The sequence below is a fragment of the Caenorhabditis elegans genome, chromosome III (genome assembly GCF_000002985.6).
Source record: "Caenorhabditis elegans chromosome III".
In the NCBI taxonomy this organism is placed as follows: Eukaryota; Metazoa; Nematoda; class Chromadorea; order Rhabditida; family Rhabditidae; genus Caenorhabditis; species Caenorhabditis elegans.
In genome coordinates, this window is record NC_003281.10 from 1,419,796 (window position 1) to 1,444,737 (window position 24,942).

A 24,942-nucleotide genomic window follows, 5' to 3' on the forward strand; every position below is an offset into this window, starting at 1 on the left:
CACCTTGTATAACTCTAAGCTCATCACTATCCCTCAAATCAAGAAAAACGATTTACGAATGAAATAATTTTACCTTTAGTTTGACTTTATTGGTAGAACCTGAGAACGAGAGAAAAAAAATAAAATATATAAGTGAAGCTCATTGGCTAGAGATGAAATGGGAAAACAAATAATAATTTATGCGGTTTCTTCAGTGCTTTTCGAAAGAGGTTGCATTTCATGCGAGCTGCGGTACGAATCTCCCTCCTCGATCTCTTCAATACTCTCCGGCAGTGGTTTTCCCATAGTTTCAGGCAAAAAGAGCAACGTCATCACTGCGGCGAGCACAGCCATACACCCGAACGGAATAATCATGAAAACCTTCCCAAACTGCTCAGCGATCCACATGGAGATGTACGAAGCGGCGATCGCGCCGACACGAGCAATCGTCGAGCAGAAGCCCATCGCAGTGTTACGGATGACAGTCGGGAAGAGCTCTGGCGAATACGTGTAGATCGCCGCGTAAACTCCGGTGATGGATCCTTTGGTGAATGCCATCTGAGTGATTGCCATCCAAAGCTGGACGTTGTCTCCCATAAGCCAGTTGACGAGAAGGCAGGCACCGGCGATGAAGAGGCCTCCGGCGAGGATCAGGCGGCGACCGATTCTGGAAAAATCGATTGTTCAATTCGATGAAAATCGATAAATCTCGAATTTTTTCACTAAAAAATCGATAATTTTTAAGCTATAATACGATTTTCAGCCCATTTTTCCGTTAAAACCACCTAAAATTTCATTAAAAAACTGGAAATTTCAATTTCAAACACGGAGTTCTGGCTCGACCCCTCGGTGTATTTTGTGCAAACACCGTCACGCGCAAATGCATACACTTTTTCAACGCGCTGCGTGAAAATTCCTCTTGCGAGATCAAATATTTTTTCCCGCCATTTTCCAAAATTTTCGAGAGGGGGGTCGAGCCAGAACCCCGTGTTCAAACCTATTTTTCCAAAAGAAAATAATTCAAAAATGCAATTTTCAGGTCATTTTTCACTCAAAATAACTTAAAATCCCCATTTTTAGGCTCATTTTCCGATAAAACCACGCAAAATTACAATTTTCAGCCTTTTTCCAATAAAAATCACTTAAAATTGCAATTTTGAGCCTTTTTCCACTAAAATCACCTAAAATTTCATTAAAAAAGCTGGAAATTACAATTTCAAACCCATTTTTTCCATTAAAATCACTCAAAAATACGATTTTCCGGTCATTTTTCACTTAAAATAATTCAAATTTCTCATTTTTAGGCTATTTTTCCACTAAAACCACCTAAAATTGCAATTTTTTTGCAATTTTTAACCATTTTTAAGCTTTTTTTCCACTATAACTACTCCAAAAATACGATTTTTAGGCCCTTTTCCCAATAAAATCACTCAAAAATGCGATTGTTAACCATTTTTAAGCTAAAATCGCAATTTTAGGTGATTTTAGTGCGAAAATTGGGCTTAAAATCGTATTTTTAGAGTAGTTTTAGTGGAAAATTAGCTTAAAAATGGTTAAAAACCCTATTTTAGGCCCATTTTTCCACTAAAATCACTTAAAAATTGCAAAAATCGCTAGAAAACCCACCGATCAATCAATAAATACACAATAAAAAGCGCCGGAATCTCGACAAAAGCGGCAAAAATGAAATTCACATAAATATCACCGCCGAGCACATTCGCTTTCATCGCCATTCCATAATAGACCATCGAAATGACAGGCCACAAGAAAAACACCACCAATGTTCGTTTTCGGAGCTCTGGAGTTCTGAAAAGATCGGCTCCGGTGAGCTTTTTCGTCGGGGCTCCGGGAGCTCCGCCGCCGCCGGTCGTCGAATCATCCAATTGCTCCCACCAATTCTCTGGGAGCACTGTTCCGTTGACGCTTGCCGCTTTTTGGAGCACTTCATCGGCTTCTTTGTAGCGTTTTTGGGAGACGAGCCACCGAGCCGACTCGGGTACTAGCCACCTGGAAAAAAAAAATCGATTTTTGAGTAGAAAATCTGCTAAAAAATTCGCAAAATCGATTTTTTTCCGATTTTTAGCAGATTTTTGACTCAAAAATCGATTTTTTAGGTTAAAAATGTGATAAAAAGCCGGAAAAAAATCGATTTTTCGTAATTTTCACTGAAAATTTGCCAATTTTGAGCAAAAAATGTGCTAAAAAGCTGAAAAAAAATCGATTTTTCGTAATTTTCACTGAAAATTTGCCAATTTTGAGCAAAAAATGTGCTAAAAAGCTGAAAAAAAATCGATTTTTCGTAATTTTCACTGAAAATTTGCCAATTTTTACCAAAAAATGTGCTAAAAAGCTGAAAAAAAATCGATTTTTCGTAATTTTCACTGAAAATTTGCCAATTTTTACCAAAAAATGTGCTAAAAAGCTGAAAAAAAATCGATTTTTCGTAATTTTCACTGAAAATTTGCCAATTTTTACCAAAAAATGTGCTAAAAAGCTGAAAAAACACTGGATTTTTCGTAATTTTCAGTTAAAAGTTGTCAATTTTGAGCAAAAAATGTGATAAGAAGCCGGAAAGATTGACTTCTTAGTCAAAAATCTGCAAAAAAACGCCTTTTTTTCGGATTTTAGCAGATTTTTCAATTAAAAATCCGAAAAAAATAATTTTTGAGTCAAAAATCCGAAAAGGTCGATTTTTTCGAATTTTTTGCAGATTTTTAACTCAAAATATGATTTTTTTTCGGATTTTTGGGCAGATTTTTAACTCAAAAATCAATATTTTCCAGGTAAATTTCGATTTTTGAGTTAAAAATCGGCTAAAAAAACCGAAAAAATCGATTTTTAAGCTAAAAATCTGCAAAAAAGCTGAAAAAAATCGATTTTTTCGGATTTTTGGGCAGATTTTTGACTCAAAAATCGATTTTTAAGCTAAAAATGTGATAAAAAGCCGGAAAAAATCGATTTTTCGTAATTTTCACTGAAAATTTGCCAATTTTGAGCAAAAAATGTGATAAGAAGCCGGAAAAATTGACTTCTTAGTCAAAAATCTGCAAAAAAACGCCTTTTATTCGGATTTTAGCAGATTTTTTCAATTAAAAATCTGCTAAAAATCGATTTTTGAGTCAAAAAATCCGAAAAGGTAGATTTTTTCGAATTTTTTGCAGATTTTTGCCTCAAAAATCGATTTTTAGGTTAAAAAATCCGCTAAAAAGCTGAAAAAAATCGATTTTTTCGGATTTTTGGGCAGATTTTTGACTCAAAAATCGATTTTTAAGCTAAAAATGTGATAAAAAGCCGGAAAAAATCGATTTTTCGTAATTTTCACTGAAAATTTGCCAATTTTGAGCAAAAAATGTGATAAGAAGCCGGAAAAATTGACTTCTTAGTCAAAAATCTGCAAAAAAACGCCTTTTATTCGGATTTTAGCAGATTTTTTCAATTAAAAATCTGCTAAAAATCGATTTTTGAGTCAAAAAATCCGAAAAGGTAGATTTTTTCGAATTTTTTGCAGATTTTTGCCTCAAAAATCGATTTTTAGGTTAAAAAATCCGCTAAAAAGCCGAAAAAAATCGATTTTTTTCGGATTTTTGACACAAAAATCAATTTTTGAGTTAAAAATCAGCTAAAAATCCGAAAAAACGTCGATTTTTCGTAGAAATTTGAATTTTCCGGGCTACTGTAGTTCTAAAAGTACGCAAACACTTGGCGCCACGTATTTCCAGAGTTACAGTAACTTTTCAGTATTAAAATCGATTTTTTCCGGAAAAATTAGCCATTTTTAGCGAAAAATTCACTTTTTTTTGGAAAAAATAGCTATTTTTTTGCGAAAATTCACATTAAAAAAAAGAGTCATTTTCTGCTTAAATTCGCTTTTTTTTTCGGGGAAATTAGCCATTTTTTGCGAAAATTCGCATTTTTCTGGGTTACTGTAGTTCTAAAAGTACGCAAACACTTGGCGCCACGTATTTCCAGAGTTACAGCAACTTTTATAGGATTTTTGGGTTTTTGAGCGCATTTTTCCTGAATTTTCGGTTTTTCGCACAAAAATCAGTACATTTTTTTATTAAAAAACTACAAAAATGGCGGAAAATTGCGAAAAATCTTCAGTTTTTCAGGTTTTCAAGGAATTTTCAATAGAAATTTGAATTTTCGGGGGTACTGTAGTTCTAAAAGTACGCAAACACTTGGCACTGCGTATTTTTGCAATTACAGTAACTTTTCAGTACTAAAATAGGCTTTTTTTCGGAAAAAATATCCATTTTCTGAGAAAGTTCACATTTTTTCGGAAAAATTAGCCATTTTCCGCGAAAATTCACATTTTTCTGGGGTACTGTAGCTTTAAAAGTACGCAAACACTTTGCGCCACGTATTTTCAGAGTTACAGTAATTTTTATCGATTTTTTTGCAATTTCAGAGGGAAAATGCGCTTTTAGAACGCATTTTTTGGTAAAATTTCGAAAAAATTTCAGATTTTCGCTCAAAAATCAATAAATTACCAATAGGAAAGGAATAGAAGAGCCGGTGAGGCGATGACGACGTGCAGGATTTGATAATTTGTGAAATAGATGGCCTCGATGCCGAGGAAAATCTGGAAAATTGGGTTTTTTCGGAAAAAAAGTCTGCGTCTCTCCATTTCCTGTACTCTCTCTCTCTCGCTCCCCCGCCGCCGCCGCTCCCCCTCTGACATGTCTACGGCTTTAGCACCCCGGTTTCCCAGCCGCGTTCGTGGTGTAATGGTCAGCATGGATGCCTTCCAAGCATTCGACGGGGGTTCGATTCCCCCCGAACGCAGAAAATTTTTATTTTTCTTGTTTTGCAAGGTTCGGCGGGAAATTTGAATTTTAAGTGGTTTTTTTTTTGGATTTTTTGAACTTTTTTAGCTTTTAGCTGTCATATTTGAGGAATTGCAAACTTTTAGGGCGGAAAATTTGAACTTTTTTTGGTTATTTGTGGAAAAATTTAAAAAATTACGGAAAAATCCTAATTTTCTGAAGAAAAAATGGCAAAACCTGGGGATTTTAGCGGTAAATTTGAAAATTTTTGAGGTTTCATAATATATTTAATGAAAAAAGTCAAATTATTCAAGGAAATCCAAGTTTTTTGAAAATATCCCAATTTTGTTGAGAAAAATTGGAAAAAACTCGGTTTTTTTCGGCGCGAAATTTGAATTTTTCAAGAGTTTTGAAATTAGGGGTACTTCGGAGTTTAAAAAAAATTAAAATCTGAAAAAGAAAAATTTAGAAAAATATTTTTCAAAAAAAAAAAAAAAATGTTTTAATTTTTTCCAAAAACCTTCCTATACCCAAATTTTAGCCAGAAATTCAAATTTTCACCTGTCCCAACGCGAAAAACAGTCCCGTAATGACTGAGGCCAATTTCCGGTACTTTGGTCCAACGAGCTCCATACCAATCACGACAGCGATCACAAAAATTCCGGGATGAGAGAATCCGGTTCCGGCACGGGCAAGAGCATAGAGCCACCAGTATGGAGCAATTGCGATAAGATATGCACACGTGATTTGGATGACAATCGCCAGGAAGAACACTTTTTTACGGCCGATTCGGTCGCCGAGCATGCCGAATGTGGTGGAGCCGGCCATTTGACCGACGTAGTAGGCTGCTTGGATGGTGGCTTTGATCCACGATCGATCACATGTTATTTCCCACTGCAAATTTAAAATTTTTAAAAATTTTCGAAAAAAAATTTTTTTGAAAATTTTTTTATTTCAAAAATTTTTTTCAAATCGTTGCTAAATTTGAATTTCTCGCATTTTCAGCTTCAAAATGACCTCCATCATGCCTAGGATCCCTTTATTTAGGTTACTGACACAGCTGAAACCGGTGCTACAGTACCCCGCGTGGTGGGACCCAAAACTTTAAACTAGGCGGAATATGGGCATGATGGGGGTCATTTTGAAGCTGCGAATGAGGAGAATGTGAATTTTGATATTTTTTAGAGAAAAAAGTGAATCTGGAAAAAAAAAATTTTTTCAAAATTTTTTTTTTCCAATTTTCGATTTTTCCTTTAAAAGTCATTAACACAATTTATACCTAATTGAGGATCTTATATAGTTTTTTATTAAAATTTTCCAAAAAAACTGGGTTCCAGCACGAAATTGGTACGGTAGACCCCTCCTTACCCTCTGAACAGCGGTATATTCGACTTTCGAATGGTCGAAAATGTGTTCGTGGCACGTTTCGTTGTCCGGCAGTGTGCAGCGGTCGTAGTGACACTGAAAATTTGAATATTTTACAAAAAAAATTAATTTTTTCAATTTTTGGAAAAAAAATTTTTTCAAAAAATCCAAAAAAAATTTTTTTTTGCTCAAAACTTTCAATAATACTAATTTTACTATGTTGATTTTGAATAACCGCTCAAAAATTTAAAGGCACATACCGTAACCCCTGGTTTTCCATATTCTGAAATTGGAACATTGGCGTCCGCGTCGTTGGTGCATTTTGTAAAGTTGAGCAGCGTCGTGTAGTAGGGCTCTTTTTCGGGTAAATCTGATGGTAGGCGGCATCTGGAACAGTTTTTAAAGTTTTTTGGAAAAAAGTTAAAATTCAAAAAAAAATGTTAAAAAAAAAATTTTTTTTTTTTGGAATTTCAAAATTTTTTAATTTCAATTTTTAAAAAATTTGAACTATATATTCTTCTTCTACACGTTATCAGCTTCAAAATAACCCCCAACACGCCTATATTTAGCCTACTGACACAGCTGAAGCCGGTGCTACAGTACCCCGCGTGGTGGGACCCAAATTTTCAAAATTGACGGAATCTAGGCATGATGGGGGTCATTTTAAAGCTAAAAATGAGGAGAATGTGAATTTTGATATATTTTGGCAAAAAAAGTGAAATTGGAAAAAAAAATTTTTGGAAATTTGTTGGAATTTTTTTAAAATTTTTTCAAAACTTCGAAAAATATGCTTAAAACCGTCTTTCTTGCATTCCCAGCTTCAAAAAGACCCCCCATCATGCCTAGAAATCGGCGAGCACAATTTTTTCTACTGACACAGCTGAACGTGGTGCTACAGTACCCCGCGTGGTGGGACCCAAATTTTTAAAATTGACGGAACCTAGGCATGATGGGGGTCATTTTAAAGGTATTTTTGGGCAGAATTCGAAAATTTTAATGAAATCGCAAAAAAAAAAATCAGTTAAATTTTTTTTTAATTTTGAAAATTTTTCAAACAAAAAATTTTTTTTTTGGAAAATTTCAATTTTTTCACAAATTTTTTTGTTAAACTTTTATACTATTTTCATTAAGATTTTCACTAGATGCTGAAATTTTCAGTACCTATAAGGTGTATCCACAGAGGCAAACGTCCATGACAAGGCGTGCATCGAAACGACGATTGTTGGGAGGCAAACCAAGAAAAATTGGATTTTTTGGTATTTTCCCATCTCACCTAAATAGGTGAACAGGAAATCGTCAAACTTCATGGTGGAAACCCCTGGAAAATGGAAATTTTATTGATTTTTTGGGAAAAATCGGAAAAAAGTTGAAAAATGGAAAAAATGAGGGTTTTAGGTGAAATTTATTGGGAGAAAATCATTTTTTTAGTTAAAAAATGATAAAAAATACAAGAAAAAGCCGAAAAATCACTGAAAATCATGTGAGAAATCAATAAAAATTTCAAAAAATTGTTTGCAACTACGGTAGTTTTCAAAATACGCAGTACACCACCACTGCGTACCGGACACCGGATCTGACGAGCATTTTGGATTTTTGTGAATTTCCGGGCTTTTTCAGCAATTTCCGGGTAATTTTCGACAATTTTTGGGTAAAAAATGAAGAAAAACTGTATTTTTCATGTGAAAAATCAAAAAATTTCAGGTTTTTTCACATAAAAATTCAGTTTTTCGGCAGTTTTCGAGAAAAATCCACGCTTTTCGAAAAAATCGATATTTTAGTTATTTTTAGGGATTTTCAGCAATTTTTAAGCAGTTTCCTGGCAAAATCCAAATGAAAAACTAATTTTAAAGTGGAAAAATGCAAAAAACAGCCTAAAATCGCAATAAAATTCGATTTTTCCCAATTTTTCAGAAAAAATCGATGTTTTTAGGCTTTTTCTCAATTAATTCGTAAAAAAATTGCCGAAAAGTTCAATATTTCCGCGAAAATTCCAAAAAAAATTGCAACAAAGTCAAAAAGTAAAGTACAATCTATCTTTTCATCTGCATTGACGGGAAATGTGGTGATAACGTGATTCGAAACAAAAACTTTGATATTAAAATGATAAGGTGATGGAAAATTGAAAAATTGATCAAAAAACTGCTTTAGGTTGTTTTGTTTTGATCTCAAAAAATTGGAAAATTTGACAAAAAAAGATTAAATTTTTCGAAAAAAAATTTTTTTTTTTCAGAAATTTTTTTTTCAAAATTTTCCAAAAATTTCATTTTAAAACTAAAATTTCCACCCTTCAAACCCCAAATCTCCAGGGAAAAATTGAGAAAATCCTAAAAAAAACCACGAAAAAAGTGAAAAAAGTGCGCGCCGAGCATCGCACAACCAGAGTTTATCGAATTTCGTCTCTCTTTTTTTTTTTGGGAATTTTTTAGCGAAAAAGTTGGGAAAAGGAAGCAAAGCAGAAAATAGACGAGGAAAAAAAATAATTTAGGGGGTTTAGGAAGAGAAACTGAGAAAAAAACGGAAAAAATCTCGAAAATTTGGCTAATTTGAGGGAAAAACCTGAAAAAATACAAATTTTCTAAGAAAAATACTGAAAAAATTGGATTTTTGAGCCTAAAAATGGTTAAAAGCATAATTTTTCATCCGAAAATTCAAATTTCCCGCCATAAACACCTTTTGTTCGGTAGAGCGCACTTTCAGTACGCCTGGAAGCGGGAATTCAAATTTCTCGTTCAATTTAATGATTTTCTGATTTTACCAGTAATTTTCCACAATAAAGAGCGAAATTGTATAAATTCTGCAAAAAAATTTGTAAAAAATTGCAATTTTTCACGAAAATAATGTGAAAATTCGAATTTCCCGCCATTTTCAGCTAGAGTTCGGTGGAGCGCAGTTGCATAGTCATTTTTTGATTTTCAATAATTTTTAGTGTATTTCTAGTCAGAAAATCTCAATTTTTGATTAGAAATTCGAATTTCCGGCTATTTGTCCGGTAGAGCGCAGATGCAGCGCGGAAATTCTGTAAAAATCGATATTTCCAAAATTTGACTGAATTTTCTTAGAAAATCAATAATTTTTGCGTTTTCAAAGTAGATTTGTTCAATTTTTACTCAAATTTGCGATTTTTCAGCCAAGAATTCAAATTTCCCGCTATAAAAACCTTTTGTTCGTTGGAGCGCACTTGCACTCGTTGATTTTATCGACTTTTCCTATTTTAAACCTCAAAATTTTAGCCTAAAAGCCCCAAAAATTTGATATTCTGTGAGAAAAAGAGACAGAATTTCCGCTTTTTCTCACATTTCCAAGAGAAAATTTTTTTTTTTCGTATTTTTTTTGCAAAACAGAAAAGGAAAAGCAAACAAAAGCCAATTTTGAATGGAAAAACTTTTTTTTTAGGGGAAAAAAAATTCAAAAACCAAATATTTACACACTGAACTTTTGAAAAATGGATAAAATTTTCAAAAAATTGCAGAAAAAATGACTAGAAATTGGAAAATTTCGCTTTTTAGTCGAAAATTACAGAAAAAATTCAAATTCCCGCGCTCCAGGTATACTGCAAGTGCGCTCCACCGAACAAAAGGTTTTTATGGCGGGAAATTCGAATTTTTGGGTGAAAAATCGCAAATTTAGGATAAAAATTGGACAATTTCAGCTTGAAAACGCAAAAATTATCGATTTTTTACGATAATTCAGCTAAATTTTCGAAATATCGATTTTTTTCAGAATTTCCGCGCTGCATCTGCGCTCTACCGGACAAATAGCCGGAAATTCGAATTTCTATTCAAAAATTGAGATTTTCTGACTAAAAATGCACTGGAAAATATTTAAAATCAGAAAAAATCAGCGAAAATCAAAATTCAACGACTATGCAAGTGTGCTCCACCGAACTCTGGCTGAAAATGGCGGGAAACTCAAATTTCCAGTAAAAAACTTGATGATTTTGCAAAATATATAGTTTTTACACATTTTAGCGTTGAAAAATTATAGAAACTAAAATTTGAGTGCAAAAACTTCCACAGTTCCACAGTCTGCAACTGCGCTCCACCGAACTCTGGCGGGAAATTCGAATTTCTTTTGAAATAATTGCGGGAAATCCGATTTCGGCTTCGGTTTTTCGGCTAATCCGGCACTAATCCGCAGCGGGAATTCAAATTTTTTGATAAAAAATTTTGGATTTTCTTGATTTTTGAGCAAAAAATCCAATTTAAGGATAATTTTTTAGAAAATAAATAAATTTTTCCTTCAAAAAAGTGATGTCAGAGAGAATCGAAAGAGCGTGTGCATGAACACACTCGGGCGAGAGAGTACACAGAGTGGAGGAGACGCAGACAGTGTAACAGACACCACTGGGCTGCCTCAGCGGGGGGCCCTATGAGATATTATCTGACTTGAGTTACTCCAGTTGGGAGGTCATTCATGTCAAGAAAAAAGTGACAACAATGGGAAGATTTTTTTGAATTTAAATAGTTGGGTATAGGAATTGAGGGAGAGTTGGGTAATTGTGAAAAAAATTGAAAAAAAAATTTTTTTTTTTTGGAAAAGTTTTTTTTTCAGGATTTTCAAACGAATTATTCTGCATTTTTATGCAAAACTAAATGTTTTAATTTGAAAAAAAACCCAAATTTTACAGAAATTCAAAGTCACGGGGTCCCACCGCGGAAACTGGACCCAAAATTTTAAAAAATCTGAGAAAAACCATGAGAAAATTTTTTTTTGTAAATAAATTTTTTCAAACGTATTTTTGGGTCCCACCACGAAATTGGGGCTACAGTAACCTGTGATTTTCGTGGCGGGACCCAAATTTTCGAATGTTAAAGTGCAGATGCGCTCCACCGAACTAAAGGCGTGGGCGGCGGGAAATTTGAATTTTGTGTTGAAAAATCGCGTATTTAAGGGGAAAATTCGACAAGTTCAGATTGAAAACGCAAATATTATTGATTTTTCAAGAAAGTTCAGCCAAATTGTCGAATTTTGAAATATTTTAGCCAAAAAAATAGGAAAACTTGGATTTTTGCAGAAAAAATTAAAGATTTTCAGAATTCCCGCACTGCAACTGCGCTCTACCGGACAAACAGTAGGAAATTCAAATTTTCAGTCAAAAATTGAGATTTCTGACTTAAAATACACTTTTTAAATATTTCTCCACCTGGAAAAATCAAAATTCAACTATGACTATGCAACAGTGCTCCACCGAACTCTGGCTGAAAGTTGCGGAAAATCTAGGACATTTTTGGGTCCCACCACGAAATTGGGGCTACAGTAATTTGTGATTTTCGTGGCGGGACCCATATTTCGAAAATTGATAGATTATGGGCATTACGTGTGTCAAATTGAAGCTGGTTAGGCGAATTTAGTAATTTATCATGAGAAATTATCGATAATTTTCAGAATTTAAAACTTTTTAGGCACATTTACCGAAAAAATTTGGCTTTCACAGGGAAAACCTAATTTTTTGGGTTAAAAATCAATTTTTCAACGACTAATGATGGAAAATGGTTTGAAACACCAAATTTTTTATACCACCAGCTTGAATATGACACAAATTATTGCTGGGTACTGTAGGTCGAAAGTCGTTTCGGGACCCAAATTATCGAAAGTCTACGGGAAAAACCCAAAAATCTAGTTTTGTCTCGTTTTCAGCTGGAAAGACACTAATATTGTATGGGAGAATTTGGTTATTGTGACAAAAACAAATTTTTTTATTAAAAATTTTTTCTAGAAAAATTTTTACTTTTCAGGGATTTCAGAAGAATTTTTTGCAATTTTTATTAAAAACTTTTAAAAAACCCAAATTTTTTAGAAATTCAAAGTCACGGGGTCCCACCGCGAAAACTGGACCAAGAATTTCAAAAAATCTGAGGAAAACATGAAAAACATAATTGTTCTTGTTTTTCATGGTTTAAGAAAACCTACGACATTTTTGGGTCCCACCACGAAATTGGGGTTACAGTAACCTGTGATTTTCGTGGTGGGGCCTGAATGTCTAAAATTGAATTCGAAAATGTATTTTCTTCAAAAAAAAAAAGGTTTTTGCCAGATTTTTTGCTATTTTGACCGAATATCATGATAAAAAAATTCAAAAAAATTTTCTAGATTTTACATTATTTTTTGAAAATTGGAAAAATCACAGTTTTCAACTAATTCCTATTTGAATTTCCGCCAATTGAATTTGTTCGGTGGAGCGTGCTTGCATTATTTTTATTAATTGTCGTTATTTGACTGATTTTCTTCATTTCCTATGTTTTTTCCTCGGAAAATGGAAGAAATAAACAAGACAAATGCAAAATTGTTGTTAAAAAGTAAATGAAAATGAGTAAAATTGTGATATTTTGAGTTCCGACGGCAACAAGCCTGAAATTAGTATATTTGACAGTTTTACTCATTTTCAATTACTTTTTAACAAAAATTTTGCATTTGTCTTGTTTATTTCTTCCATTTTCCGAGGAAAAAACACAAAAAATGAAGAAAATAAGTGAACTAACGATAATTAGTAAAAATAATGCAAGTACGCTCCACCGAACAAATTGAATTGGCGGAAATTCAAATAGGAATTAGGTGACAACTGTGATTTTTCCAATTTTCAAAAAATCATATAAAATCTAGAATTTTTTTTTGAATTTTTTTATCATGATATTCGGTCATTGTGGTACCATATGCGTGTTTTAAAGCAATTTCCCCACTGACGCTACTCCACCTTTAAATGGTTGGAAAATAGCAAAAAATCTGGCAAAAACCTTTTTTTTTGAAGAAAATACAACATTTTCGAATTCAATTTTAGACATTCGGGCCCCGCCACGAAAATCACAGGTTACTGTAGCTCCAATTTCGTGGTGGGACCCAAAAATGTATTTTTTTTAATTCCTTGAAAGCTTACGTTGTAGAAAAAATTTATTTAAAAATTTTTTTTTTTTCTCATGGTTTTTCTCAGATTTTTTAAAATTTTGGGTCCAGTTTCCGCGGTGGGACCCCGTGACTTTGAATTTCTGTAAAATTTGGGTTTTTTTCGAATTAAAACATTTAGTTTTGCATAAAAATGCAGAAAAATTCTTCTAAAACCCCTGGTGTAGTCCACCTTTAACTACTTTGGATCGACTAATCTTAGTTTTTAAAAAAGAAATTCAAATTATTCGGAGAAATCTGGACGTCAATACCAAGAACTGAGCTCGCCAGACGGCTGGCACGAAAAAATTGACGAAATATGAGCAGAAATTGAAACTGGTAAGTCAAAATCACTATCTTCTCATTATAAATTATCGATAATTTTCAGAATTTGAACTTTTTTGGCACATTTACCGAAAAATTTTGGCTTTTACAGGGAAAACCTAATTTTTTGGGTTAAAAATCAAATTTTCAACGACTAATAATGGAAAATGGTTTGGAAAATCGATTTTTTCATATCACCAGCTTGAATATGACACCAATGATGACTAGGTTTGGGTCCCACAGCGAAAATTGGGTTACGGTAAGTCGAAAGTCGTTTCGGGACCCAAATTATCGAAAGTCTAAGGGACCCAAAACAAAATTTTCCAGAAAAAACTATTTTTCAGGGATTTCAGAAGAATTTTTTGCAATTTTTATGAAAAACTCAAAAAAAAACCAATTTTTTCAGAAATTCTAATTGCGGGGACCCACCGCGAAAACTGGACCAAAAATTTCAAAAAATCTGAGAAAAACTAATTGTTCTTTTTTTCAAACGTAACTTTCCAAGGAATTATTATTTTAAAAATCCTAACCCATTTTTGGGTCCCACCACGAAATTGGGGCTACAGTAACCTGTGATCTTCGTGACAGGACCCAAATTTTCGAATGTTAAAGTGCAGATGCGCTCCACCGAACTAAAGACGTGGGCGGCGGGAAATTTGACTTTTTGGGTGAAAAATCACGAAATTAAGGGGAAAATTGGGCAAGTTCAGCTTGAAAACGCAAAAATTATCGACTTTTCAACGAAAAAAAATAGCAAAAAACTGGAAAACTTGGATTTTTGCAGAAAAATTAAAGATTTTCAGAATTCCCGCACTGCAACTGCGCTCTACCGGACAAACAGTAGGAAATTCAAATTTCCAGTCAAAAATTGAGATTTCTGACTAAAAATACACTTTTTTAAATATTTCTCCACCTGGACATTTTTGGGTCCCACCACGAAATTGGGGTTACAGTAATCTGTGATTTTCGTGGTGGGACCCATATTTCGAAAATTGATAGATTATGGGCATTACGTGTGTCAAATTGAAGCTGGTTAGGCGAATTTAGTAATTTATCATGAGGTTTGGAAAATCGATTTTTTCACATCACCAGCTAAATATAACACCAATCATGACTAGGTTTGGGTCTCACAGCGAAAACTGGGTGTACTGTAGGTCGAAAGTCGTTTCGGGACCCAAATTATCGAAAGTCTACGGGAAAAACCCCAAAAAAATTTCTAGAAAAAAAACTATTTTTCAGGCATTTCAGAAGAATTTTTTGCAATTTTCATGAAAAACTCAAAAAAAACCAATTTTTTTCAGAAATTCACTAATTGCGGGGTCCCACGCGAAAATTGGACCAAAAATTTCAAAAAATCTGAGAAAAGTTTGAGAAAAAATAATTTTTCTTGCTTTTCAAACGTAAGCTTCCAAGGAATTATTGTTTAAAAAACCGAACCCATTTTTGGGTCCCACCACGAAATTGGGGCTACAGTAACCTCTGATTTTCGCGGCTGGACCCAAATTTTCGAAAATTGATGGAATGGTGGGATTTTTAAAATCAAATTGAAGTTGAAGCTTAAACTTGGCATCATTAATGGCTATCTTTGGATCCCACCGCGAAAATTAGGAGTACTGTTGTCGTGGCGGGACCCAAAATAGTGGAAATTCAAGAAAAAATCGGGAAAAAAAAATCGATTTTTTGGGCCGTTTTTGCCAAGAAAGTACGGTTTTCGAGCACATTTTCAGCTGAAATGATAAAGAATTGATTAGAATTCGATGAAAACTGGCTAAACTACGAGGGAATCGATTTAAAAACGGCGAAACTGGGAGAAAATCGTTTTTTGGGCCATTTTTGCGAAGATTTTGTGCTTTTTAGCAAATATTTAGCTGAAAAAGCATAGAATCTCACCCAAAGTGATGAAGAAACGGTAAAAATTCGATGAAAACTGGCTAAACTGCGAGAAAATCGATTAAAATGGGGAAAAAAGCGGAATAAACGTAGAAAATCGAGTTTTTGAGCAATTTCAGCCAAAGAAATACGATTTTCGAGCACATTTTCAGCTGAAAATTATGAATTTTCAATAAAAATTCGATTAAAACAGGGAAAATTGCGTGGAAATTGATTTTCAGTGAATTTTAAGGCGAAATCTCCCGCGGAAAGATGAAAAAATGCAGATTTTCTGAGGAATTTAACATAAAATCCGGTTTCTTTAGATGAGAAATCGAGAAAAAATCGATTTTTATTGAATTTAGAGGGAATTTCTCGCATTTTCTGCAGAAAATAAGCTCCAGGAGCAGGAATTGATGCAGAATGACAGAAAAATGCAGATTTTTTGGTGACAAATCGAGAAAAAATCGATTTTCAGTGAATTTTAGGGGAATTTTTGCATTTTCTGTTCCATTTTTAGACAGTTTTTCCTCCAAATTTCGAAAATTCCCAGGTTTTATTAGTTTTTTGTTCCAAAATCGACTTCCAAGGAGCACGCTGTCCGAAAAAAATGCGAATTTTCTGGAAATCGGCGAAAAATCGATTCTCTGAAAATCCACGGCTGGTTTGTGAGAAAATATAGTGCCTTTAAACTGTATTTTAAATATTTTTCACAATAAAATGTCATTTTAAAATTTTTAAAATCAGTATTTCTTGCAAAATTGCATCGAAAGCGTGAAAATTCAAAAAAAATGTCGTCAAATAATGGGTTTTGTCCGCAAACACCGAGGCGCTAAATTGCACAGGCTCTGGAGATTTCGAATTTTTTGCGATTTTTTGCGTTTTTTTGAAATTTTTTGTTGTGTCAGTAGTGTCAGAAGGGTTTTTCAGTGAAATAAGTGACTATTTAACATGAAAATAGGAATTTTCGATAGAAAACGGTTTAGGCCCTCCGATTTTCGTTGATTTTTCAATTCTTCGTTGTTTTTTCCGGCTTTTAAACGTTTCGCTTTCGATATTTCAATAGAAAAGTGATTAGTTTAACTGTTTTCTCAATTTTCGTCAAAATTTCCGCAAAAAAATTTTATTCCTCTTCGATTTTCTAGATTTTCAGAATTTTTGCCACGAAAATGCGATTTTTTAGTGCTTTTTCTCGTTTTTAGTGACAAATCAGTTTTCAGAGAACACGTACAGTGCATTTTTTCCACGAATTTAAAGGAGGAGGGCGAATTTACGCGAAAAAATTTTTATTCCTCTTCGATATTCTAGATTTTCGGAATTTTTGCCACGAAAATGCGATTTTTTAGTGCTTTTTCTCATTTTTAGTGACAAATCAGTTTTCAGAGAACACGTACAGTGCATTTTTTCCACGAATTTAAAGGAGGAGGACGAATTTACGCGGAAAGGTCTCGCCACGCGCTTCAAAAAAATCAATAAATGACGCGTGGCGAGACCATTCCGCGTAAATGCCCCCTTTAAAGTCGTAGAAGTGGAGAAAAATGCGCTGTTTACCAGTTTTTCAGACAGTTTGAAAATGTTTTCGTGAGAAAATTGAATTTTATTCTCAAAAATTCGATCTTTCTCTTAAAAACAATGAAAAACTGAGAATTTTGCGATTTTTCGACATTTTTTTCCGCTCGAAACGACGATAATTCATTTTAAAAAGAATATTCGGGCAGGTGAATCAGCCTAATCGTCAAATTCCGCACTTTTCCGTCATTTTGAGTGTAAAATTGTTATTTTTTTCGGCTTTTTGCTCATTTTTTTCGTTCCTCGGCAGCTTTTCCAGACTTTTTTCCTGTTTTTATGGGTTTAACCTTGAAAAAAGAACATTTAATAATGTGAAAGTGTACAGTACGCCCCACACGCTGTTCTCCTGCGTTCTCTTGCCTCCTCTTCTCTGAACCAATCGCTGTGCCGGAGGCGGGGCCCCGCGTGCGATAGATGCGGCGAGCAGAAGAGACGCAGACGCGGTGAAAGACATGCGACGCAACAAGGCGGTGCGGTGCCGCCGCCGTACGCATCGATGACACAGAATTATCTGACATTTCTAGTTTTTTTAAATCTTTTTCTAGCCTTTTTCTCTTCAAATTTAGTGTTGGATTTTTCATTCTCGGTCGATTTTCGGTTTTCTCGTTTTGTATTTCTAAATTGAAGACGACTTTGTCTTGTTTCACCTCTGAATTTGAAGGTTTTGAACTTTCAATACGGGAATCGGACTTCATTGGATTTGATCAGTTAGAGTCAGGGGCGGCAAACAATCTTTTCAGGCAAATCGGCAGATTGCCGATTTGCCGAAAAAACAACAATTTGCCAAAAATTTTCGATAAATTGTGGTTTTGCAATTTTTTTGAAATTCGTTATTTTTTATTTTTTCGCAATTTTTCGTTTTTTTTGAAAGACATTCATTTTTGTTTCAATTTTTCTTCGTATGTTTTTTATATGGTAATGATTTTATTTTTCCTCTCCAGCAGTGCCGTGCTGCTCTCGGGCCGAGAGCCGACTTTTTCAAAGAGCCGCACAGCACTGCTCTCCAGTACTATCGAAACATTAACTGTGAAAATTTATTTATCGATCCATGAATTTTGCAAAAATATTTGTCGCACAGAAAGTGGGGCGGAGATCCGTACTTCAGGAATTCGTGGTATTCCTGCGGATCACAGCAAGCCATTCTTTTTCGTCCTTGGCTATAGTGGACCAGGGGGTGATGACTTCTCCGTCTGCGCCACGAGTGGTGATCTCCTTTCGCAGCGAGTCAGTCCATCGCATCGGCGGCCTTCCAACAGGCCTTTTCCATCCATATGGGCGCTATTCCGTCAGCAGCGTCGTCCATCTATTGTCATTCCTTCTGGCAATGTGTCCAGCCCATCCTAACTTCCTCTTTTTCACGAAATTGAGCGGATCCCTGACTAGAGACATTGCACGAATGTCATCTCGATGGAGATCTCGCTCACGTTGTTCGGTGAGTGTGATCCCAACAAGCCGTCTTTCCAGATAGGCATGTGTGATTCGCACTCGTTCGGATAAGGCTTTGGTGAATGTCCAGACTTCTGAACCATAGGCGAGAGCGGGGAGAACTGTGGAGTCAAATAGATTCGCACGGATCTTCTTGTCGGTGTTGGAGTCGGTGGTTTTCTTTATTCCATTGAATGCGGCCCAGGCTGCGCGACGTCTTCGGTGGATTTCCGGCATCAAATTGTTTTGAGCATTGATTTGGCGGCCCAGGTAGATGTATTCGTCGACGTCATCGAGCTGTGTGGTGGGGGAAGGGCTACCGAAGTAGACTTTACTGGGGTTTGCGAAACGGTTTCGTAAGACTTTGGTTTTCCCAGTATTCTCTCTCTCTCAAGACCTACTTCAGAGCATTTTAGCACAAGTTCCTCTAACATTTTACTGGCAGTTTTGGGATGATTTGCTACGAGGACAATATCATCTGCGAACCTGAGGTTGGTTAGGTTTCTGCCATTCACTCGCATTCCGGGTATTGTGTCGTAATCCTCAGCTTCTCCTTTGAATTCGATCCAGGAAAGCTTTCGGAAAACGTGTCGAATGCAAGCTGAGAAGAGATTCGGAGAAATGGGGTCTTCTTGTCGAACTCCTTTAGTCACAGGGACCGTGACTGGCTTGTGGAATGGGGTGAAGGAGGAGGTGCAGTCTTTATAACACTCTTTTAGTAGGTCGATATAGACCTCGGTGACGCTATCAAAATTATATTGGAAACCCAAAAATTCGATTTATTGCTCTAAACTATTTTTTCCCACATATTTAGTATCCGTTTTTTGTTGATAAATTCCAAAATAATGTGAAGTTTTTGTGAAAAATTTAGAAGTCTTTAATCTAGAACTGTTATCTTTGTGAACTACTTCTCAAAAAACCCTGTAAATTTTTGGTTTTAACATGAAACATTATGATTTTTTTTCTAATGTTTGGGACAAAATACCGGTAAACATCAGGAATTTTGCAGATTTTTTTCTAATTTATTTCAAAATTATCTTTAATCATTCACAAATTTGTTAGGAAAATCGATTTCTATAAAAAATTAAATTCTAATTTTTTAGATCGTTTTAATTTTTGTCTAGATGAACGAGTCCTCGCGAGTTGCCACTGGGCGTCTGTTCCTATTCGCACAAGAAATTGTAGATGTAAGTCAAATCCTCACGAAAACTCATCTCTTTGGTGTTTTTCAGCCTCAGAGACCGGAATTTCTGAGAGATATGATTGATCATATGGCTCAACATGGAGCGAATGCTATTATGCTTGTGTCCTTTCAAAATTCTCTCATAGTAAGTTTTGTTTTCTTTTCAAGCCTGAGCGCTCTCTAAAACGTTCCCTCTCACAGAATATTACAATGTTGTCCCCATTTGTCGAGCCAAGAGGTGGATGGTTGCAGTGGATTAATATCGAAGGCGTCCCAGACCCAGCAATTATTGGAGAATTCAGAAGGCCTAGAGAAATGGGTGCACTTCGAGCTACAGAAGTTCTACTTGACGTGTGTCGAATTGTAAGCCAAAAATCCAATAAATTATCATCTCTTGGTTTTTCCAGATGGTGCCTGAACTCTTGGCACACATGTCTGCTCACTTGGTGACACTTGGCGCCAACTTGGAAACACATTTGCCAGTGTTCGACCTGGTAGTTAGGGTAAATTTTTCTTTACGAGGCCTGGCTTTATTATATCTAAACCGTTCGCTTTCACAGACACTTGCTGCCCTTGCAAATGCTCTGCGCATGCCGAATAGAAGATGGAGACGAGTCCAGGGTCAAGGTGGGGCTGGCGGAGGGGGCCCTGGTGCTCCACCAGGCCCCCCGCGCCCCCCAAGATCACCAAGCCCTCTTCCAGGATTTTCAAGGCCATTTTCTCGCATTTCTCAAGTTTTCTCGTCCGCGAGAAAACATGAATTTTGAAACAGCCAGCGAGCACGTGAAAATTTGAAAATTCCTTATCCAAGAGGTGAATTTTTGAAAATCCGAATTGTCATAATTCAGAGCTTTAAGTCACCATGATTTTTCAGACTTTTAGAAATTAATTTCCAGACGGATGCTCTGAATGCAACTTATCTCGTCAAGCATTTCGGCCCAAAATTCGTTACTCCGGTGAGTTTATGGAGGAAAGGTAGCGATTTTCTCAAAAATATAAGAAAAAACGGATGGAAATCTGAATTGTCAGAATTATAATAGTCAAATTTGCAGAAAATTGAATTTTTAACAGCTCAAATTCCAAGAATATAAAAAATGGAGGAAACTCTGTTTTCTGAATTTTCTAGGGAATTTTAGCTAAAATTTTAGCGATGAATCGCCAGAAATCCTGAGAAAAAGGCTAAAAATCTAGTATAAATAACTTGAGTTTTCATTTTTGCCAAAAAAACTTGTGTAATTTTTCAGAAAATTTCCATATTTTTCAGAAGCTCAACGAACTCCCATCAGATGTGCTCATTCACATCTTCAAATTCGTCGGCACCAAGGAGCACAACCCAAAACCGGCGGCTTTTCAGCAGAATTTTCCGCCCTGCCACTCGGAGCACACTGATGAGCACGCCGTTCGAAATTTGATGTCTTTTAGAAGAGTTTGCAAGAGTATTGATGATGGTATCAATAATAATATGGTTCCCGGAGCACCTTATGATCAATGTCCCATTTAAATCAAGATTCAGGTATAAAAGTTCAAAGAAAAATAGATAAAATGAATAAATGTCATAAATTCGAAAAAAGTATGCGAATTTTCAAATTTTGCACTTGAAAACGAATTTACGAGATACAATAAATGAAAATGTCCTAATTTTACGATTTTTAACAGAAAAAAATTGAAGAATTGAAAAAAAATAGTTATTTTAGCCCCAAAAGCTCGTGATTTCCTTGAAATTTGCATATAAAACACCAAATTTGACGGAGTTAACGAAAAAAATGTGTTGTTGTAATGAAAAAGTGAGCAAGACTTTGTAAATTTTGAGTTTTTCGTTCAAAAAATGCAAAACTTTCTTGAGCAAACAGTTTGAATTTCAGCTGAAACATCTCAAAAAACGTTCAAAATCAGCGTTAAACGCCAAAAATTTAGGTGAAAAGCCGATTTTTCACACGAAAAATTCATGAAAAATGTCAAAAATTGACTGAAAACTCAATTTCCATCCAAAAAGTGACAAAATCACCTCAAAAAAATTTGCTGAAAAAGTGAATAAATACTGTATTTCTGCCAACAATTTGACAATAGAGCACATTTGTCACTCGGAGATACGGAAGCTATTCACGAATTTTGGGATTTTTCCAAAAAACTTGTGATTTTTAAACTGCAAGTTCAAATTTAGGTAGTTTTTATTGCAAAATTCGAATTCTCCATCACTTTTCATCTCTGTTACCCCCTTTTTCAGCCAATTCAGACGAAAGTTAGTGAAATTCGGTGTTTGTGGCATTAAAATTCCAATTTCAAGCTGGGAAGGCGTTACAGCAGCATAAATTCTTAGGAAATTCGATTTTAATAATGAAAATTGCTAAAAAATCGGAAAAAAACTGTAAAATTGATTTTTCGGCTCCAAAATCCTTCAAAAAAAGCCCAAATTTCCATTTTTTTTCAGACAAAATCGATCTATTTCGAGCGAATTTTGGATTTCAACTATTCCGAATCAATCGATATTATCAATTATATCCAGGATTTCTTGTGCTCAATCGATTCTCCGGCCAATGTCTACTTCAATTCTGAAGTTTTCGACCCAAATGTCGTGCTTTTCGGTGTAAATGGCCGTCAAAATGATAATGTTAATGGCTCTCAGCAGATTCAAACAAATCAAATAAAACAAGCGGAACTTCGTCAGCGCCGCTTCATCAATGTGTAAGCTTAAGTAGAAATTCTGAACATTTTCAGTCAAAAATCTCATTTTTTGCAGTGTGAACAATCTCGTGACGCCTGACGCTGATAATGTGAAGAAAAGCGACGTCAAATTCATCAAAAAACGCCGCAGAGCCATGAATTCTATCAAAAAGCACGTGGATATTCGCACAAAATCCCGTTCCAAAAGTGTCAGAAAATCGACTCGTTGGCATTTGAGAAAAGTATTCGATTTGATTGGAAAAGAGCAGTGCCGTTCGAAAAATGCAATGATTTATCATTTAAAAAAAAATCGTTGAAAAAGGTAAAAAAAAAACGATTTTTAGATCGAAATTACTGGAAAAATGAGCCGAAAATGCAATTTTGTGTTGAAAAATCGGATTTTTCTACTGTAAAATTCCAGATTTTTTGCTTATTTTTTCATTAAACAGCAAAAAACACAAAAAAATAATTACAAAAATTAATGAAAATGGTTTTCTACTGAAAAACGAAGATTTCTATCGATTTTTAGTTCAAAGAGACAACATTTTCTCAATTTTTTATCGACTTTTCCTTAAAAAAATATTTTTCAGTCAAAAACTACGATTTTTCAACTTTTCTGTCGAGTTTTCCTTTAAAATCTGGGGATTTTTTTTGGATTTTCATTGTGCTCAAAAATCATTTATTTTTCGGTTTTAAAAAACAGTTTTTTTTGTTGGAATTCCTGACATTTTCATTGAAAAATGTGAATTTTTGATTTTCCATGATATTTTCATAAAAATTTATAGATTAAAAATTCGTAGTCTCTGAAAATGAAGAAACATGGAATTTTTCGGATGTTTATCAAGTTTTTACTAATTTCCCCTCAAAGCCACCTAATTTCCAGATAACCGGAGTCGCCGTGGAGCGTACACTGATCAACGAGACGTCAAAACTAGATGAATGAGTACACTGATTTTCCTCTCGGAGCACAATGATTTTCTGCCTTGAAGCCTCTTTTTTCTCCTTGAAATCTTTTTTTTTGACTGAAAAATCCAAAATTTGGTTTTAAAAAAATTCAAATTTTGACTCAACCCCATTGTTCATTTCAAGGGTTGTGGATTTACAAGCGTCCGTGTTAATTCTTGGCGAATTTTTCTCAAAGTCAAAATTGAATAAATTTCACGATTTTTAGGTCAAAAATTTCTCAAATTATGCTTTTATTGGTTAAAAATTCACGATTTTCGCGAAAAATTGCGTCTTTCAGGTTTTCGTCGAATTCGCCTCCACATCCGACTGTCAACGTGCTCAGGCTGCTCTGACCGGACGAAAATTCGCGAATCGCACCGTCGTCACCTCGTACTATGATGTCGACAAGTACCACAATCGTCAATTCTAATTTTCCCCCATTTTCCACTAAAAATTGCAATTTTAAACTCAAAATTTCCGAATTTCCCGCCTAAAAATCGATTTTAAATTTAATCCCAATTATTTTCTTTTTTTGTTCAAAAAAATTTCTATCTATTATCTATTTATCCTCCTCCTCTTTTATTCTATTATTCGAAAACTATATATAAATTGTTGATTTTTTTAGCTGAATATTCTCAAAATTTAGGATTCTTTATAAAAAAATCGATTTTCCCCTTTTTTTTAGATTCGGCACCGAAAAACTGGAATTTCGACGTTTTTCGATGCACAATGTCGAAAAAATTGTTGGTGGCCGAGTTTTCCAGAACTTGTCCACCAACTTCCATAGGAATTTATCGATTTTCCCAGAAAATTCTTATTTTCCACTGAAGTTTTTGGTTCATGGTGCATCGACGCGTAAATGTTTAAAAGAAAATCGTAAAAATTGCGAAAACAATGCGGTGGCCAAACATTTAAAATTCTAGGGCACAAACCGAAAAGTTAGTCCCCGAGCTGAAAACTGCTCAAAATTCCTTTAAAGTGACCTAAAATCATAAAAATTGCGAAAAAATTGGTGGCCGAACTTTTTTGGTTTCAAGGCCACCGACTTTTCGGAATTTCTACGGCTTTCGCACAAATGTTTGGAAAAATTTAGTGAAACCTAACAGAAAATCTTCAAAATTGGAGTAAAATCGTGAAAATTCGAAAAATAAATTCGGTGGCCGAACTTTTTTGCTTTCTAGGCCACTGACTGTTTTGGGAATTTTTATAGTTTCAGTCAAACAATTGTTGAAAAATTTAGTGGAAACCTACAGAAAATCTCCAAAATTGGAGTAAAATCGTGAAAATTCGAAAAATAAATTCGGTGGCCGAACTTTTTTGCTTTCTAGGCCACTGACTGTTTTGGGAATTTTTATAGTTTCAGTCAAACAATTGTTGAAAAATTTAGTGGAAACCTACAGAAAATCTTCAAAATTGGAGTAAAATCGTGAAAATTCGAAAAATAAATTCGGTGGCCGAACTTTTTTGCTTTCTAGGCCACTGACTGTTTTGGGAATTTTTATAGTTACAGTCAACTTTGCCATAAAAATTTTTCCAATACGCATTCAAAGGAAATATATTTTTTAACTTACCACGGTGTGGAATTTTTAACAAAAATTCAAAAAAAGATGTTCCAAAATTTAATTTATTCTCACGCGAGAGGGTTGAATTTTGAAACTTCTTCTGTGTGCCTATGTTTTGTTTCAGCTCTTTTTCAGCTTTGATTCAGTTTTTTAAAGATTTTTTTTGGAAGTAAGCAAATTGAGTGTCGTTCCTGCGAATTTGTAAAAATAGAATCTAAAATATCTTTGCTCTATTTTAAAAAAACAGAGATGAAATATTGATAAAATGACAATCTTTCGACCTAAATATCTCGAAATTTCCTTAAATTTTTTTTCTTAAACTTCACGAATACACTAATCAAATTGAGATCTACAATTCTAATATACTTTTATACCCTCTTGCCGACTTCGTTTTCGAGAAAAACCATAATTTTCT

General features: G+C 34.6%; 1 protein-coding gene, 2 non-coding genes and 1 pseudogene across 5 annotated transcripts; 2 read left to right on the forward strand and 2 right to left on the reverse strand.

Moving 5' to 3' along the window:
* Nucleotides 1-57: 57 nt before the first annotated feature.
* Nucleotides 58-7,431, reverse strand: lelo-2 (Major facilitator superfamily (MFS) profile domain-containing protein; the record flags this gene model as incomplete). Of its 2 annotated transcripts, NM_001421352.1 has the most annotated exons (7): nucleotides 58-646; nucleotides 1,606-1,986; nucleotides 4,473-4,564; nucleotides 5,310-5,642; nucleotides 6,117-6,209; nucleotides 6,374-6,500; nucleotides 7,275-7,431. In NM_001421352.1, 7 exons carry the CDS (start codon nucleotides 7,418-7,420, stop codon nucleotides 178-180), a joined length of 1,641 nt encoding a protein of 546 aa, NP_001408283.1. The 2 variants fall into 2 exon arrangements, with proteins under 2 accessions (NP_001408283.1, NP_001367979.1); NM_001381733.1 differs by lacking the exons at nucleotides 1,606-1,986; nucleotides 4,473-4,564; nucleotides 5,310-5,642; ... (1 more) ...; nucleotides 6,374-6,500; nucleotides 7,275-7,431 and having other exon boundaries at nucleotides 178-576.
* Y82E9BR.t1 lies at nucleotides 4,696-4,767 on the forward strand. Its single transcript has one exon. It is a non-coding gene; the product is annotated as a tRNA-Gly (tRNA).
* Nucleotides 5,767-5,916, reverse strand: Y82E9BR.26. Its single transcript, NR_052080.1, has one exon. It is a non-coding gene; the product is annotated as an Unclassified non-coding RNA Y82E9BR.26 (non-coding RNA).
* Nucleotides 7,432-19,300: 11,869 nt separating the features above from the next.
* Nucleotides 19,301-23,397, forward strand: Y82E9BR.2 (annotated as a pseudogene). Its single transcript has 11 exons — nucleotides 19,301-19,363; nucleotides 19,409-19,504; nucleotides 19,561-19,722; nucleotides 19,767-19,862; nucleotides 19,920-20,172; nucleotides 20,234-20,315; nucleotides 20,624-20,872; nucleotides 21,788-22,041; nucleotides 22,097-22,342; nucleotides 22,904-22,963; nucleotides 23,264-23,397. Coding segments are annotated over exons 1-11 (1,695 nt in total).
* Nucleotides 23,398-24,942: the final 1,545 nt, after the last annotated feature.